The following is a 16,550-nucleotide window of genomic DNA, read 5'->3' as shown; positions in this document are numbered from 1 at the left end:
GGAACTTCAGTACTTCTTTTTATTTTCATTTGCAAGTCCTATGTGCTGACCCAGAAAATCCACAAAGTCTAACTTTTACTTACTGGTTGTCTTAATCAAATTTAGCCAGCATAACATGCATATACAAGTAATACATAATGGACAATAACATAAAGAAATCATTGATGTAGTGAGAGGGTTTCAATTGTGGAGAGATTTAATGTATCATATTATAATAGTCTCTGTTGTATTGTATCTTATTCTTTTATTTTTCTCTCTTTCAGCTCTATAAGTGCTTTCTTGTAATTGTACATATTCTAATATATGAAAGGCTTTTGGGGGGTGGGGATCAATTGATTCATTTGACACCCCTGACTTCCGATGTTCTCTTTCTTGTTCAAACTGGTAAAGTGACATGGTATCAGAGCAGATCATCTATATCAACTTGTGATCTCAGTTGTTTATACCAGTTTGGAGGGTAAATGGGTAATCCCAAGGTCTTTAACATCTTTATCGAGCTCTTGTTAGGAGGACTTTTAAGGACTGTTTCAATCAGCACAAAACACCTCAGTTTTCCTGGAAAAGACACCCAACAGGTTGGTAAATCTTCTCTTCCTGTTAATTAGCTGATTCAATCCACTTGGGACTCTAGATTTGGTGTCACTCTAGGGTCTTCTTGCTTCTCAATCACTTGGTTCAGTTTTTAGATCGGTTCTAGAGGGTTTTTGATCCCTTTCTTAGTTCGACAGTCCTGAAACTTGCCTTTTTCGGACTGTCAACACTAAGTATCCATTTGCTGGAGTTTGTTTTGTTTTTTGTTTTTTTTTTTTTTTTGGATAACTTCAATTTCTCTCTATGGTGGAACACCTCTCTTGCTCTTTGGACTGAAGTAGATTTATTATATTCCTTTGTTGGTCTTGATTTCACTCCTATTTTCTCTATTTCATCATTTCAGCTTTGCTGTCAGGGTTTGTTCTTTGAGAAATCTTCTGTTTGTTCAGGTGCTGTGATATTCACTATAGTGTTTGGACTATTTCTTGATCAAGTTTAACTGGTTAATCACCTTGAGAAATCAGTTTCAGTGTTGCCATTCTGTTTCTTCGACTGTATTTTTTATCTGCAATGGCTGAAAAGGTTGATATTATTTCAGTAAAATTTGATGGAACTAACTACAGCATGCGGAAGTTCCATTTCGATTTCTTTGTTTAAGGAAAAGGCCCGGAAAGTTATTTGAATAGGACAATTACTAAACCTGATGAAACTGATACCAACGCCTTTTCACAATGGAAGTTGGACGGTGGAAAAATAGTTTCCTGGATTCCAAGTTCGATTGTATCTCACATTGTTGTACCTATGAGATGTATGTCAAGACGATATCAAATTGAGTCTGAAATATTTACTTACCGTCAAGGGGATAAGAAGATACCGGAATACTATGCTGGCTTCCTTGACTTGTGGGCAGAATATGAACTAGTTCATATTGATCCCTCGGACTCCTCAGAGTGGGTCAAGTATCATCAAAAGCAATTTGAGAAGAGAAAGGTGAATTGGTTCCTTATGAGGCTTAGACCTGAGTCTGAAATAATAAGGTCTAATATTTTGAGTAGAAGCACCCTTCCATATTTGGATTCCATGATGGGAGAACTACAGAGGTAGGATACTAGACTTCTGACTGTTGCTTGTATTGATGAAAAACTAATAGATACCAAGGTTGATACTACCTTTGTTGCACATGAGAGTAAAAAGCCAGCTACTAAGGATTTATTAAAGATCTAATGCTATGATTGTAAAGGATTTGACCATATTGCTTCTCATTGTAAGAAGAAAAATGTGTGTACTTACTGTAAGCATCATGGTCACATTATTCTGGATTGCCCTATTCGGCCAACTAAGGGTGTTCAAAAGAAGAACCAGCCTTGTCCATACCAGGTGACTGAGGGCCAGACTTCTTATATCACTTCCACCAAGTATGATTCTTCTACTATCTCTTCCGTTTTCTCTGTTATTGGCTTATCTGGTGAGTTTTCTAGTTAATGTCTTTCATCTTCTCCTATCCTAAACCCTCAAGTAATTATACTATGATCCATCATAAACATATCATTACTACCAATCGTGAAAAATTGAGCATCATTGATAGTAATGATTTGTTCCTAAAGCTTTCACCTTCCACTTCTTTCTCCCTTACCAAGACCTTCTTTGTCCCTAATCTCACCAGAAACCTTATTTCAATAGGTCAGCTTGTTAATGAAGGCCATTGTTAGCATAGGGGTATTTCTGTCTTTATACTTATATTAAGGTTGTTGATCTGTAATATTATGTTAGAACCAGTGCTCCTTAAGGGCACATATGTCTTTTCCATTTTTTTAATAAAAAAAAGCACGTCTGGCCGAATGGGTGTTAGATTTTTTGACTTCCAATTCGAACCAGACTTTCTCCTTTTCTCTCTCTCTCTTTCTTCCACCTTTCTACCTCTCTCTACATGATTGACAGACAAATAGAACTCCAAGGCAGGCCGAATCATAACATGGTATCAGAGCCACTCAAATCTGCCTAGATTTCTATTCTCTGCGCACCCAATCTAGGGTTTCTCTTGATTTTCCTACATTCAACTGGAGATAAGGGAAAAGGCTGAAAAGAAGTGATCACCCTCTCCCCTTGGAGGTTTCTATGCCTCCAGTTGTGTCTTGTGTGGTCAGTTGCTGTGGTTTCTAAGAAGCCCTCCCCTAATCGATGAAGAGAAGAGGGCCGATCTGTGTGGTGCAGTGGCTGTCTTGTGTGGGCTGATTTTCTGCTCGTGTGGTTGTTCCTTCAGTGATAAGGTAAGAGATTTCTATGCATGATTTCCATTATGGATCAAATAGGAAGTATGTTTCAAATCATACGTTGGGGTTTCAGACAGTAGCGTGCTAGGGTTTATGCTGTTTTTGTGTATTTCGAAGGAATAGTTGTGATCATATAGTGGTGAGATTTCAGGTAGTCGTAGGAGTAGGGTTTGTGGTGTAAAGAGTATAATTTTCAGCAACAAGTGCTGAAATCAGTGTGATGAGTGTGATCTAGTCGTGTGCAGTGTGCAGATTTCAGTGATAATAGAATTCAGCAAGTGTGCAGAATCGGTGATAACAGAATGGGAGATAACAGTGATTGTAAACCTAATGTGATGGTGCCTACAAACTACCTGAATGTTCAGATGACCTCCATTAAACTAAATGGAGAGAATTATGTGCCTTGGGCTAAATCCGTCGAAGTCTTTCTGAAGGCAAAGAAGAAGGTAAAACGCATAAGAGAGGAGAAACCCTCCACTGACTCTCACAAGCATGAAGACTGGGAGCAAGAGGATGCTCAGATCATCACATGGTTATGGAATAGTATGGAACACAGGATTAGTGTAAATTTCATGTTTCTTGACATTGCCAAAGATGTGTGGGACCATGCGAAGAAATTGTATTCGGGTCAGGACAACACAACCAGAGTGTATCAGCTGTATCAGGAATACTTTAATCTACAACAGGGTAATCAAAGTCTTGAGGAGTACTATGCCAGTATGAGAAACATACATAATGAATTGAATGTCTATCACCCTCTCACTTCTGATGTCAAAATTCAGCAACAACAGAGAGAACAGCTTGATGTGACTCGATTTTTTGTGGGACTGAAATCTGAATATAAACCAGTACGGGCTCAGATACTAGGAGGATCAGCTCTCCCTTCTTTAGAAGAGGTATTTGCTCGACTCCGGAGGACTTCTATCGGATCTACTGAGAACTCTAATATCTCAGATAGATCTGCCTTTGCTGTGTCGAGAGGTTGTGGTGCTAGAGGTGGAGCTCAGGGAGCTTAGTCTGGTCGTGGTGGTAGTAATGGTCCATAATGGTCCGGTGTATGGTCGAAGTGGCAATGGTGGGCCTACTTATAATCGTGGTTGTGGTCGTACTGGGGGCAGAGATTCAGGGGGAGCCCGTGGTAGAGGACGTGGCTCAGGCCCGAGGAGGTGCACTCATTGTGGTATGGATGGACATACCATTAACTATTGTTATGATCTACATGGTCCACCATCAACCTGGGCCAATCATGTTGTGACTAGTTACACCAATTCCAGCTTTAGACAAGAGAATCGTTCATCTGATCAGATACCTCCTACACCCACAGATGATCCCGTGAAGGAGATAGTGAGTGTTCCCCGTGATAAATATGAGAGGTTTATCCAATCCTCATCACAGCAGAACACGGCTACTTTCGCTCACTCAGGTATGGCTTGTTTGGCATCCAAACCCAATCCCTGGATCATTGACTCTGGAGTCTCCGATCACATGACTGGAACTCCAGGTGTGTTTTCTTCCCTATCCCATTGCTCAACATCACAATCTGTCACCCTTGCTAATGGTTCCACATCCTCAATTTGCGGTGTTGGTAATGTTGACCTATAACCTGTATCCCTATCCTCAGTTTTATATGTTCCTAAATTGCCTTTTAATCTTATGTTTGTTAGTAAGCTGACCAAATCACTTAATTGCTCCATTACTTTTTATCCTTCTATGTGTGATTTTCAGGATCTCAAGACGGGGATGAAGATTGGTGGAGGGCATAAAGCTGGTGGACTGTATTACCTTGACGGTGGTGGAAATTTTTCAACAGCTCTCCAGTCATCCCTTTCTCCTCTCTAGTGGCACTGTCGATTTGGTCATCCGTTGTTGAAAGTTTTGAAGTCTTTGGTTTCGTCTTTGAGTCAACTTTCTGTTTTGGAATGTGAGTCGTGTCAGTTTGGGAAACACCATGGTGTTCCCTTAGTTCTAGGGTTGACAACCGTGTGTCGAGTCCTTTTTCTTTGATTCACTCCGATGTTTGGGGTCCTTATAAGGTGATGTCATATAATGGATATAGATATTTTGTCATTTTTGTACATGATTTTTCAATGATGACGTGGCTCTATCTAATGAAAGAAAGAAGTGAATTGTTTACCATTTTTCATAAATTTTATACTAAGATTCGTAATCAATTTGGTATTCACATTAAAGTTTTCCATTCTAATAATGGTCGTGAATATTTATCCTCATCATTTCAAGAATACCTGGACCAACGCGGCATTATACATCAGACCTCATGTACCTACACCCCACAACAAAATGGGGTGGCTGAGAGAAAGAATCGCCATCTCTTGGAAACAGCACGATCCCTCATGCATCACATGAATGTTCCCAAACCCTTTTGGAGTGATGCGGTGCTTACCTCTTGCTTTCTGATTAATCGGATGCCCACGTCCATCCTCGATGGTCATTCTCCGTTTATGATCTTGTTTCCCGCCTTGTCTTCGTTTCCTCTTACTCCTAGGGTATTTGGGTGTGTCTACTTCGTCCATAACCTGGGTCCCGGGAACGACAAGTTCGATGCCCGTTCTCTCAAGTGCATCTTCCTTGGCTATTCTCGGACCCAGAAAGGGTATAAGTGTTACCATCCTAGTTCTCGACGGTCCTTTGTGTGTGCTGATGTCACCTTCTTTGAGTCTACTCCGTTCTTTTTGGAGTCTAGTGATGCTTCTTCCTCCTCGTCACCTCCTCCTCTTCCACTTCCCGTTGCCGACCCTCTTCCCCTTGTTCCAATCGTGACCAAATCATTGCCTCCAATGCCACCACCTGTTGAACGCCCACCTATCCGTCACGTGTATACAGATCGCCCACGCGTACCAGCTACTACTCCTCCGGCTACATCACCTTCGACAGATCCGGCTCCAAACCCGAACCCAGCATCTGAGCTTGATCTTCCCATTGCCTTGTGGAAAGGTAAACGCACTTGCACACTTCATCCTATTTCTAATTATGTTTCACTTACTCACCTTTCCGCCTCCCATCGCTAGTTTGTCACCTTGTTATCATCAGTTGTTGTCCCTAAGGATGCCCAGGAAGCCCTTGCCTCTCCAGGGTGGTGTTGTGCGATGGAAGAAGAACTTTCAACCCTTCATCATAATCATACTTGGGACCTCACCGTTCTTCCACCTAGGAAGCAAGTTGTTGGTTGTAAATGGGTTTATACAGTTAAGTATCTACTTGATGGTAGTGTTGAACGTCTGAAAGTGTGATTGGTTGCAAAAGGGTACTCCCAAACCCATGGTATTGACTACACAGAGACCTTCTCACTAGTTGCTAAGATAGGGTCAGTTCGTGTTGTGATCTCTCTTGCCGCTATGTATGATTGGCCACTATATCAACTTGATATCAAGAATGCCTTTTTGCATGGTGACTTACTCGATGAGGTCTACATGGAGCAACCTCCAGGGTTTGTTGCTCAGGGGGAGGATGGTAAAGTGTGCAGACTAAGGAAGGCTATATATGGGCTTAAACAGTCTCCTCGAGCATGGTTTGGTAGGTTCAGTGAGGTGGTAAAGAAGTTTGGTATGAAACAGTGCCAAGTTGACCATTCTGTATTCAGTCATGACTCTCCGGGAGGAAAAATACTCTTGGTGGTGTATGTAGATGATATTGTTATTACCGGGAATGATAACATGGGTATTGACAGGCTGAAGACTTATCTACAGGATCATTTTCAAACAAAAGATCTTGGTAAACTGAAATATTTCTTGGGGATAAAGGTAGCGAGATCTAAGTATGGTATTAATCTGTGTCAAAGGAAATATGTGTTTAATTTGCTGGAAGAAGCAGGCTTGTTGGGTGCCAAACCAACTGAAACACCTATGGACACAAATACTAGGCTAAGTAGTGATATGGGTGAAGTGTTTGAAGACCCTAGCAGATACCGACGACTTGTAGGTAAACTGAACTACCTAACCATTACAAAAGTGGCGGAAAACTTGAAATAGAAGGGTATTCTAATGCTGACTGGGCCGGTTCTATGTCTGATAGGCGGTCTACCATAGGCTATTGCACTTTCCTAGGGGGTAACCTGGTGACATGGAAAAGTAAGAAGCAGACAGTCGTGGCAATAAGTATTGCAGAAGCAAAATATAGGGCTATGGCGCATACTGCTTGTGAATTAGTGTGGCTAAGGAACCTTCTACAAGAAGTAGGGTACAACATCAATACTCCAATGAAGCTCTATTGTGACAATCAGGTTGCAGTTCATATTTCTTTTAATCCGGTGTTTCATGAAAGAACCAAGCACATTGAGGTTGACTGTCACTTTGTGAGGGAGAAGGTGTTGAATAGAGAGCTAGACACTGCATGTGTTAATACAGGAAACCAGTGGGCAGACTTATTTACAAAAGGGTTGAGTCGGGGAAGAGTGGACTACATATGTAACAAGCTGGGATTATACGATATATACTCACCAGCTTGAGGGGGAGTGTTAGCGTGGGGGTATTTCTGTCTTTATACTTACATTAAGGTTGTTGATATGTAATATTATGTTAGAACCAGTGCTCCTTACTTAAATAAGGGCACATATGTCTTTTCCATTTTTTTAATAAAAAAAGCACGTCTAGCCGAATGGGTGTTAGGTTTTTTGACTTCCAGTTTGAACCAGACTTTCTCCTTTTCTCTCTCTCTCTCTCTCTTTCTTCCACCTTTCTACCTCTCTCTACGTGACTGGTCTCAAACAAATAGAACTCCAAGGCAAGCCGAATCATAACAGCCACATTCTTACTTTTTCTTCTAATGGTTACTTGATCCAAGACCGATGCACTATGAAGGTGAAAGGGAAGGGGTGTAGGTTGAGCCACCCGTTTGCATTGGAGTTTGAGAAGTTTCACATAGCCGAGTCATCAGCTTATTTGAGTTCTTCCTCATCTAGTTCCTTTTTGTGTCTAAGAAACAATGTTTGGGATTTATGGCATAAACATTTGGGTCATTCTCATACTAAAAAAAATTAAAGTTTTTGTTTAATTCTGGTTTTAAAAGAAATAAAACTCCCTCTTTGCAAATTTCATGTGTTTCTTATTATTTGAGTAAGAGTCGTACTTTACATTTTCCTCACAAGTCTGAACATTCTACTTCTCCGTTTGAAATTATACATCTGATGATTGGACTTCATCTATTACTTCTCATTTGGGATACAAGTATTTTGTACTATCCATGAATGATTGCGCTGAGTACATATGGATTTATTTTCTTCAGCACAAATCAGAAGTCTTCCCAACTTTTCAGCTATTTCACGCCATGGTACCAATTCAATTTTAGTCTTGTGTACATATCCTCCATTCAGATTTATGGAGAGAATACATTGATGGAGACTTTTTGTCTTACTTGAAGACTAATGGGATACAAGTTCAACAAAGTTGTCCAGATACTTCTCAGCACAATGGTGTAGCTAAGCACAAGAATGTTCATGTTCTCATTGTTGTGAAACCTTGTTACAAGAGACACATGCACCATCTTCCTTTTGGGTGGAGACAACTAGTATAGTTGTATTCTTGATCAACTACATTCCTTCTTTTATTCTTGCTAATATATCTCCTTTTCAAAAAATGCTTGATCGTCCACTGGACTTATCTACTCTTCATTTGTTTGGTTGTTTATGTTTTGCACATCTCCCTACTCGTGAACACTCTAAATTGTCTGCTCAGTCTACTATGTGTGCCTTTGTAAGCTATAGTCTTGACCACAAGGGGCTTTTATGTTATGATCCATTTGTTCGGCGTATCTATATCTCTCGTAATGTTGTTTTACTTGAACACATATCTTTCTTTGTTGGAGTTGCTAGATTACCTGCTCCATCAATTTCTATCTTGTATGACTTTGATTCACAAGATACCTCCTCTTCAGCAACTATGAAGTGTCTGCCAAAAGCATTTCAAAAGGGGAAAGAAGCAGGTGGAATAGATATCTATGGTGATGAAGTGCACACTTGTTGAAAAGAGTAAGCACATGATGAGGAAGCATTTGTTCAAGTGGGTTGGAGGTTGTAATCTAATTTGGGAGGGTTTTTTGTTAAGGGTGTGTGTCTTTCTTCAGGATGGCTATGTATTTATTTGTAATCTTTAATTTGGGGGCTCTCTGTTATACTTTGGCGACATAACCTATCTTTCCTTATCCTTAATGCTTTCTATTATTAAATAAAAATTGTCAATTGTCAATGAGCATTAGAGTGAGCCATGTGACAGCCAGTTGTCAACAAGGAGCATCAATACCCCAGTCCTCATTTTCCACTTTAGCAAGCCATAGACGAAATAATTACCACCTCTTGGTCCAAAGCATCCTCCAAGACCACTCTATTAGATAAGAACAATTTGCACAGTTCAAGGTTGGTGCGGATACTTGTGAAACCCTCCAAAAGAACAGGCCTACTTGGTCCTTGTCTCCTCATATTTGTCTCATGTGCAATACACGTGGAAAGACTAGCTATTATTTACTAATCTCCTACTCATATGTTTATTGCATTTGAGAAGGATATTCTCTCTTTTTGGATGCAGGTGAGTGCCACCAGATGACATGAGAAGACCGGAAACCCTACTTCAACTTAGTTAATGGCATCAATCAAAATCGACCTATAAAAGAATCCAATCAACCTCAACTTATCCGACCAACTGATTGGAGCCAACCTCTAAGCTTTCAAGTTTGAATGGACTAACAACCACCCTATTCCTAGAAATTAGCTCTGCCCATTTTCATTGACAAGCAGGGACAACCCTTATAACTCAGCTCAACCTATCTTCTTAGACAAGCATGGATAACTTGACTTGGACCATCTTCATGGATAAGCTGGAATTTGAGCTTTAGACCATATGTCGTAACTAAGTCCTAACCTGGGTCAGGCACGGCCAGGAGCTTTGACATACAACACACCCAGGTTACATGTCGACCATAACTTAGTGAGATAGAGTAGCCAACAATGACCAGCTAATCCAAGGCAAAGTGTTGGTGGTTGTCGCCTCTATACCTCAAATTGTACATGGGTCAGAAACCCCAACCAATGTCGGGTTTCACAGGGACATGTGGGTTACCCTCAAAACTTTGTCGATACCGAGGCCCAACCAACCTACCAATATTTAGGCAAATAGTAAAGTATTTGCTGACCTATAAGACTCTAACTTCAACTTGGAATATGCTGACCTATACAACTAATCAACCAACGCCTTTCAAACAATAGTAAAGTGCTCATCTCGGGCACAAAGTATGCATAACAAGATTGGAAACCTATCCAGGGACCTCAGCTAAGTATTAGAAGCGGACCCAGCTTCCTCTTCTTGGAGATTAAAAGAAAGTCATAAAAAGGAGAAAATTCTCATTATGTCTTAGAGAATAAAAACCTATTCAGGGACCTCACCAAACAGCTTGAGATTTTAGGTTGAACGGTTCCTTGACAATATGCATGCTGATGTTATTTATTGGGTTTGCTTCAACACTGACTATGTTAAGTTGATGAAGTTTAAACCAGGACATGAAAATAGCTTCAACACTGCATGTTGATGTCATTTCATATTTTCTTTCTCTGCATCACTCTATTGCATTTAGGAACTATTAACCCTCTTCAAGAGTAAGAAATTCAATAACCTAATTTCCAAGAAAGCACGAAAACCACCGACTTCGCTCTCATTTAAAGAATTTCTACCAACATCAAATAAACCAAATATTGCAATGCAAGTAAGCTCGAATAAATTGAAGTCCAATAAATTCAATCTTAATAACTCGAAAGTGATGGACATGACCAATATCAATTCCGATAAACTTACCAACGACCCAGAAGTGATGCAAAGTCTTTTCAAAACTGTAGCAGAAACCCCAACCAGAACAGAGTCATCGAGAGAAGCCCATTTCTGGTCCCGAACATCACTTTTATCCCTCGACAAACGAAGAATCCCCGCCCGCAACCGCAAAGACGGTGATTTATTATTTTCAGGCAGCTGATTTCGTTGTACCCCATCTCTAGCTTCCGCTGAGTTCAATATGGAATCAAGGAGGTTCTTTGTGGATGAAAGTATAAGAGGCTTTCTTCTCTCCACCATTGAAACTTCAATTCAGCACAAAAATGGACAACCAAGGTAGTTGAATTAGGGTTTATGGAATCTAACGAGGACGGTGCTCTAGATAAGATGAAGAGCATAGCAGACGAAGATATAAGCTGTGTAGAGATGGATGATAGATGAGCGATTCAAGTCACCGGCGAAGCTATGAACCAGGTAGTGTTAGAGTAGTCTAAAATGCGCGGGAGACGTAAATCACCTTGTTGCCCATCTCAGTAATGATGTCTTGCGTCGGGTTCCGTACGGGTTTACCTCAACGCTGACCCGACTCTCCAGTGTCTCCAGCCGGACCCGCCTGGTCCCGTGACTGGAGCCGGTACCGACCCGAACCGACTTACGAGTCCATGTTTCTATAAAAGCAAAAATACAAAAAGGAAAAAATAAATTTTTAAGAAATTGCAAAACAATAATTGCATTTTTTAATAAAATGTTGTAAAATAATATACTTTCATATTATTTAATGTCAATTTATTATTACTATTCATTTTCATTTTTGTCAAAATAATAAATTGATGTCAAGGAGGTTGATGCCGTATATGAGCATATAACTAAAAAACGGAATTGAGATATTAATTAACAAACACCATAATAATGTTAATATTAAGTAGCATAAATCAAACTTTATTAATACCTTCATATCAACTAATATTATATTCACATTAAAGTTCCAATAACATCTTTTCTCATCCTACTGTGATAATTATTGATAAATCTATCTTTTGTAATAAATGTTGGGTTCCAGTAGATAATATATAATGGAATGATGATAAGATCACGAGCATTTTTTTATGGAATGGAATCAAACAAACAAATAAGCAAAATCAAAAACCCAAGGGAGGATAAAATGATCCCTCATAAAAAAAAAAAAAAAAAAAATCCAAGTTAATAAATATTTATAGCGATTCACAAAGGTTTTTTATATATTTATAGTTATTGAGCTTCAATCTTATTCCTTTTTATGTAGCCAATAATGTGCTTAACATGAGATCAATAACCATTTTAGATAATAATCTCAAAATTGAATTGATGAAGATAACCAAAGGCTCATGTTGAGTGATTTTTATTGTTGAACTAAATGAATCCATTAAACAAATCTGCATTCAATTAACAAGAGAATATAGAAAAGGGTTAATAACCCATTGAAAGGATAAATTGTTTAAATATATTTTTATATTTTGTAAAATTGGTTCACCCTATGTACTCGTGGGCAATTTTGAGCTTATTTAGGTTGATCCATGACCTAACCCAATTCATCTAATTAACATCACTACTTTATTATATAGAGTCAAAAGGGATTAAAAGATGATGAAAATATGGATTTAATGGAGGGGGAATATGTTACAAACATTAATTATTAAGGTAAGACATAAAGAAAAAGATAATAATGGTGTTATTAGATAACAAATATGGAATTTATGATAGAAAATGAATACCTGTGAGGGTTTTAATTTTACCTTTGTTATATTTGTAATGATTTCACTTATATATATATGCACATGTGCGAGAAAGAATAATAAGAAAAGGCAAATGTAAGCTCTATTTGTGAGAATACTCCTCACCACATGGTTGAAAATGGCCAATAGATTAACATCATGGTTGAAACTGGCCAACCTATTAGTTATAGAATTTGACTCTCAACATGTTATGATCACATATATCATGTCATTCACAAATGTACGTTTGTTATGTTTACTCGAGGGAGACTGGGTTTAGTTTGTAGTCGTGCATCAAGAACATTTATGTATTTGTATGTTTTTATTCATGGGGATCTTCATAGTGCATAGATGCAAGTGACTGTGAGCATAATGTAAGGACAGATCTATTCCTAACGTTGTTGGTACTTGGTAGTAGATGAAATTGTGCCAACATGTTCCACCATAATATGTATTTGCACTATTGCACATTATAGATATGGTGGGTCCCAATAGTCCTATAGTGTGAGCCATATTGAGCCAATATGGCATGGATTGAATGTGACTCGGGCACCGTCCATGTCGTTCCATGCTAGGCCTCGGGCCTTGGCAAGATGTGGTTAGGCAACACGGCCCCTTTCCTAGGTCAAACTCGACACGACCCGTAGCTTGTTCCTAGCCATGCTGGGCCTGAGCCCAACCTACTTTTTAATTAATTTCCTTTTAAGCTTCAAAACTTTTTAGTGTAGTTTTTTACTTTTTTTCTAAACTAGGGTAAATTATGAAAAAAATATATAATAGTATAAAATCAACATGAAATAATAAGTTGAAACTTTTGTCATTTCAAATTTAATGTATACAAAAAAATAAATAATATATTAAAAAGAATACAGTGGAGTTGATCATTCATTCAAATTGCTATCCTCTTCTTCCTTATTTTAGGTGAAAAGCCATGTGTTTATCCAAATGGCATGTGCCATTACTAGCTATTGGCTTCCATCGCGGCAATCCTGTACTCACACCGTTCCAACAGTTTTTTTACAACATTGCATTGGGAATATCTCCCCATGAAACAAAGCACATAAGTAGGGAGATATTCTCAATGCAAGGTTGTAAAGGCTGCTCAAATAGACTTTGCCATGACTAAGCCGAACTCCCATCACTGCTATGGCAGACAAAATCATGTATGCACTTTTTGCAAACTATTATTATTCCCTTTATAGGGACTAGTGAGCGTGCATGTGGCAATTCTAAATGACAATGATAACAATAATATATCAAAATTTATTTATTATTTATTATTTATTTTTATATTTGTTGTTTTTTTATTATTAATCAAATGCATGTTGCAAAATCCAAACCTAATTACATAAACACCTCATCCAAATATGTGATAATTAGATCGAGTTGTGAAGTTTCAAATATCATTGATAACCTGCTTGGCTATCTATTATTTTTGCAGTGTTTTATCTTTTTTTTTTCTGTTCATTTATATAAAAAATGTAAAATTTAAACAGAGGGAATTGAATGAGGTGAAAAGTAGTGGTTCAATTTACAATTTAAATCGTACAATTAAACAATGACTAAACTCAAAAAATGAGTATTTTAGTAAAAAAAATCCACAATCTTATTCATATTTTTAATAGTAGTATAAACATAGAATTATAGATGTATTCAAAATTTTCTTTTTTTTTTTACTTTTTGTGTACAAATAATTATAATATATCACAATTGATTTTTATTTAATATGATATTATACACGTGATTGCATTTTTTTTGAAAAAGTATGTATTTTTGTATTTTATTAATTTTTATCATTTATTTATGACATCAAATGTTAACACATTTAACCCAAATGTTGACCTATTTATTATTAATTTTTACATTCCATCTTTGATTAATTTTAAATTATGTATTTCATTTTTATTTTCAATAAAACAACTATTGTGTATTACATTATTGTTTAATTCAATTAATAAAAATATCATAAATACATATAATTTATTTATAATATTCTATATTTACTTTGTAGGTTTATCAATTTTATTTTGTGGTTGAATTGCTTAGCCACCACTTTGATAAAAAATGGTTTTGTTTTTAGTCAGTTTTAAAATATATGGGTTTATATTATTAAAGATGTTGACGTAGATCTTATTAGTAACACTTAATAGTGAAAAATAACTTCAAAATATAGGGTTTAATAGGAGTATATTAGATTTAATACCTTAGGTATAAGACATAATGACAGGGGATTAAATGAGGTGGAAAGTAATAATTGAAGTTACATTTTTCAACCTTTACAATTAGATACTAATTATATGCACAAATATAAGCATTTAGTAACCATTAAAACTACAATAAAAATGACTTTTATACATTTCTAAAACAAATAAATAAAGGATAATTTTAGTCAAAAAAAAGTTTTACATTCCATCCACACTTTTATATACGCTATAGATATAAAAGAGGGATTTTAGTAAAAAATAGTCCAAACTTCGCTCCTTCTATTACTAGAAGAGGGATTTAGTATCACCCGATTGGACTTCATCAACAAAAGGAAAAGGATTTTGGAAAGAGCTGGGCACTATAGATAGTAATAGAATATGAGAGTATGTAATGTAATGTGAGAGAGAATGAGAATTGTTGCGATGAGAATGAGGGAGGGTAGGGGTTTTATAGAAATTGGCCAATTGAAGCTTGGGGGTTAATTTGATCCAAAACCCAAAATGCCATTTCGAAACTATATGTTTATGGTTATTGGGGAGGGGTATTCTAGTAATTTCATGACTACATGTTATTTGACTTAAATACCCCTTAAACTAGTTATGAAGTTATTAGGAGGCATTTAAGTTATTTGTTGCTCACACGATCCAAAATACAAAAATACCACCTAATGGTGGTTTATAGTTGTTTGAAGGGGGGTACTTTAGTCAAAATACCACAACAAAAAAAGCAAATATAGCCATTGGGACCTCTCAAACGGCTATATTTTGTTGTGTGCTGCATGCAATTGCATGCATGCCGTGCCAGGCCAGGCTAGGCTGGACTGGGTCCCATGTCGAGCCGTGCTTTGGGAGTCCGATCCCCTCCGTAAGCTAAGCCTAATACGACACAGTACTATAGTGACCACGCTGTGCTAAGCACGAGTCCTGGTGTGCTGGGCCGTGTTGGCCCAACACACATTATCGCTCTAGGTCCCAGTCTTAGTAAGATGTGTAGATACATTATGTTGAAACCTAGTTGGGACAGCTTTTTTCCTACTAAATAAACCTGCATTCACCAAGTGACACAAAATATTTATTTTTCTAACTTTTTGGGGAAAATTCCTGATTAGTACATTGTACTTTAGGCATAATGCCACTTTAGTCCAAGAACTTTAAAACGCGATAATTCAATACATAAACATCCCATTAAATTAAAATACATAAATGCCCTTTGAGTGTCATCTAATTTTCTTTATTAACCATTCAAACATTGACAAAAAATGAAAGCATTAAATCATTTTCTCTTATATTCAAGAAAGTTGGAGTCACGTTTCAATGGGCATTCCAATAACCCCAATTTTCTTGAATAAAAGAGACAAGGATTTATTATTGTTTTTTGTCAACATTTGGATGTTGATAAATAAAATTAAATGGCACTCGAAGGGCATTTGTATCTTTTCAAATGCTATTTTAATTGTTGATCAATAGGAGGTACTAAATTGTCACATTTTTTAATTATTGCATTTTAAAGTTCGAGAACCAGAGTGCCACTAGGCCCAAAGTACAGGGTACTAATTGTGAATTTTCCTTCTTTGGCAAAATTCTTAAACTGCCCTTATGGTTTAGCAAATTGACTAACTATACCTCTACTGTTTAATTATTGTCTTATGCTATCCATTATGTTTTGGACAATTAGTGTGACCATTAAATTGTAACGGATGAGATGGAAATATCTGTTTTGCCCTTAACTCATTGTCTCTCCCTCTCTCTTCCTTACCACATCCAATTGAAATGATCCCACACTAGGTGGAGAGCAGCTGCATTGGCTTTGCTTATGACATTCGCGGGAGTTTGTTCACAAACCTCACATATCTAGACTCTTTTTCTTAAAATGGTAATTTGGAGTCAATGGAGATATGAATTGGGGCCTGTAATAGAAGATCACCAAAGTTTCACCCAAAACCTTCAATGAAAATATGAGAAATCATGCTCTCTTCGTCTTCATCCCACCGGGAAACCGTGCTGGAAAACCATCAAGCCATGAGCATT

General features: G+C 37.5%; 1 protein-coding gene across 9 annotated transcripts in view; it reads right to left on the bottom strand.

Annotated features, from left to right (window-relative positions):
* Window positions 1-11,077, bottom strand: part of PEX6 (peroxin 6) — a 66,905-nt gene extending 55,828 nt beyond the window's left edge. For 5 of the 9 annotated variants that reach the window (XR_016109729.1, XR_016109726.1, XR_016109725.1 and 2 more), the window contains exon 1: window positions 10,595-11,069. Coding sequence is in view for 4 of the 9 variants with exons in the window: in XM_088977106.1 (XP_088833232.1) it covers window positions 10,595-10,867 (273 nt within the window). In the remaining 5 variants the exon portion in view is untranslated. Of the gene's footprint in view, window positions 1-10,594 lie in introns of all 9 variants that reach the window. The other 4 variants (XR_016109728.1, XR_016109727.1, XM_088977107.1 and 1 more) reach the window with 1 other exon arrangement.
* Window positions 11,078-16,550: the final 5,473 nt, after the last annotated feature.

Source organism: Nelumbo lutea, chromosome 3, assembly GCF_056320005.1.
Source record: "Nelumbo lutea isolate HS-2025 chromosome 3, American lotus-T2T, whole genome shotgun sequence".
Lineage (NCBI taxonomy): Eukaryota > Viridiplantae > Streptophyta > Magnoliopsida > Proteales > Nelumbonaceae > Nelumbo > Nelumbo lutea.
The sequence above is the reverse complement of the archived record's forward strand: the minus strand, read 5'-3'. Positions and strand labels throughout refer to the sequence as shown.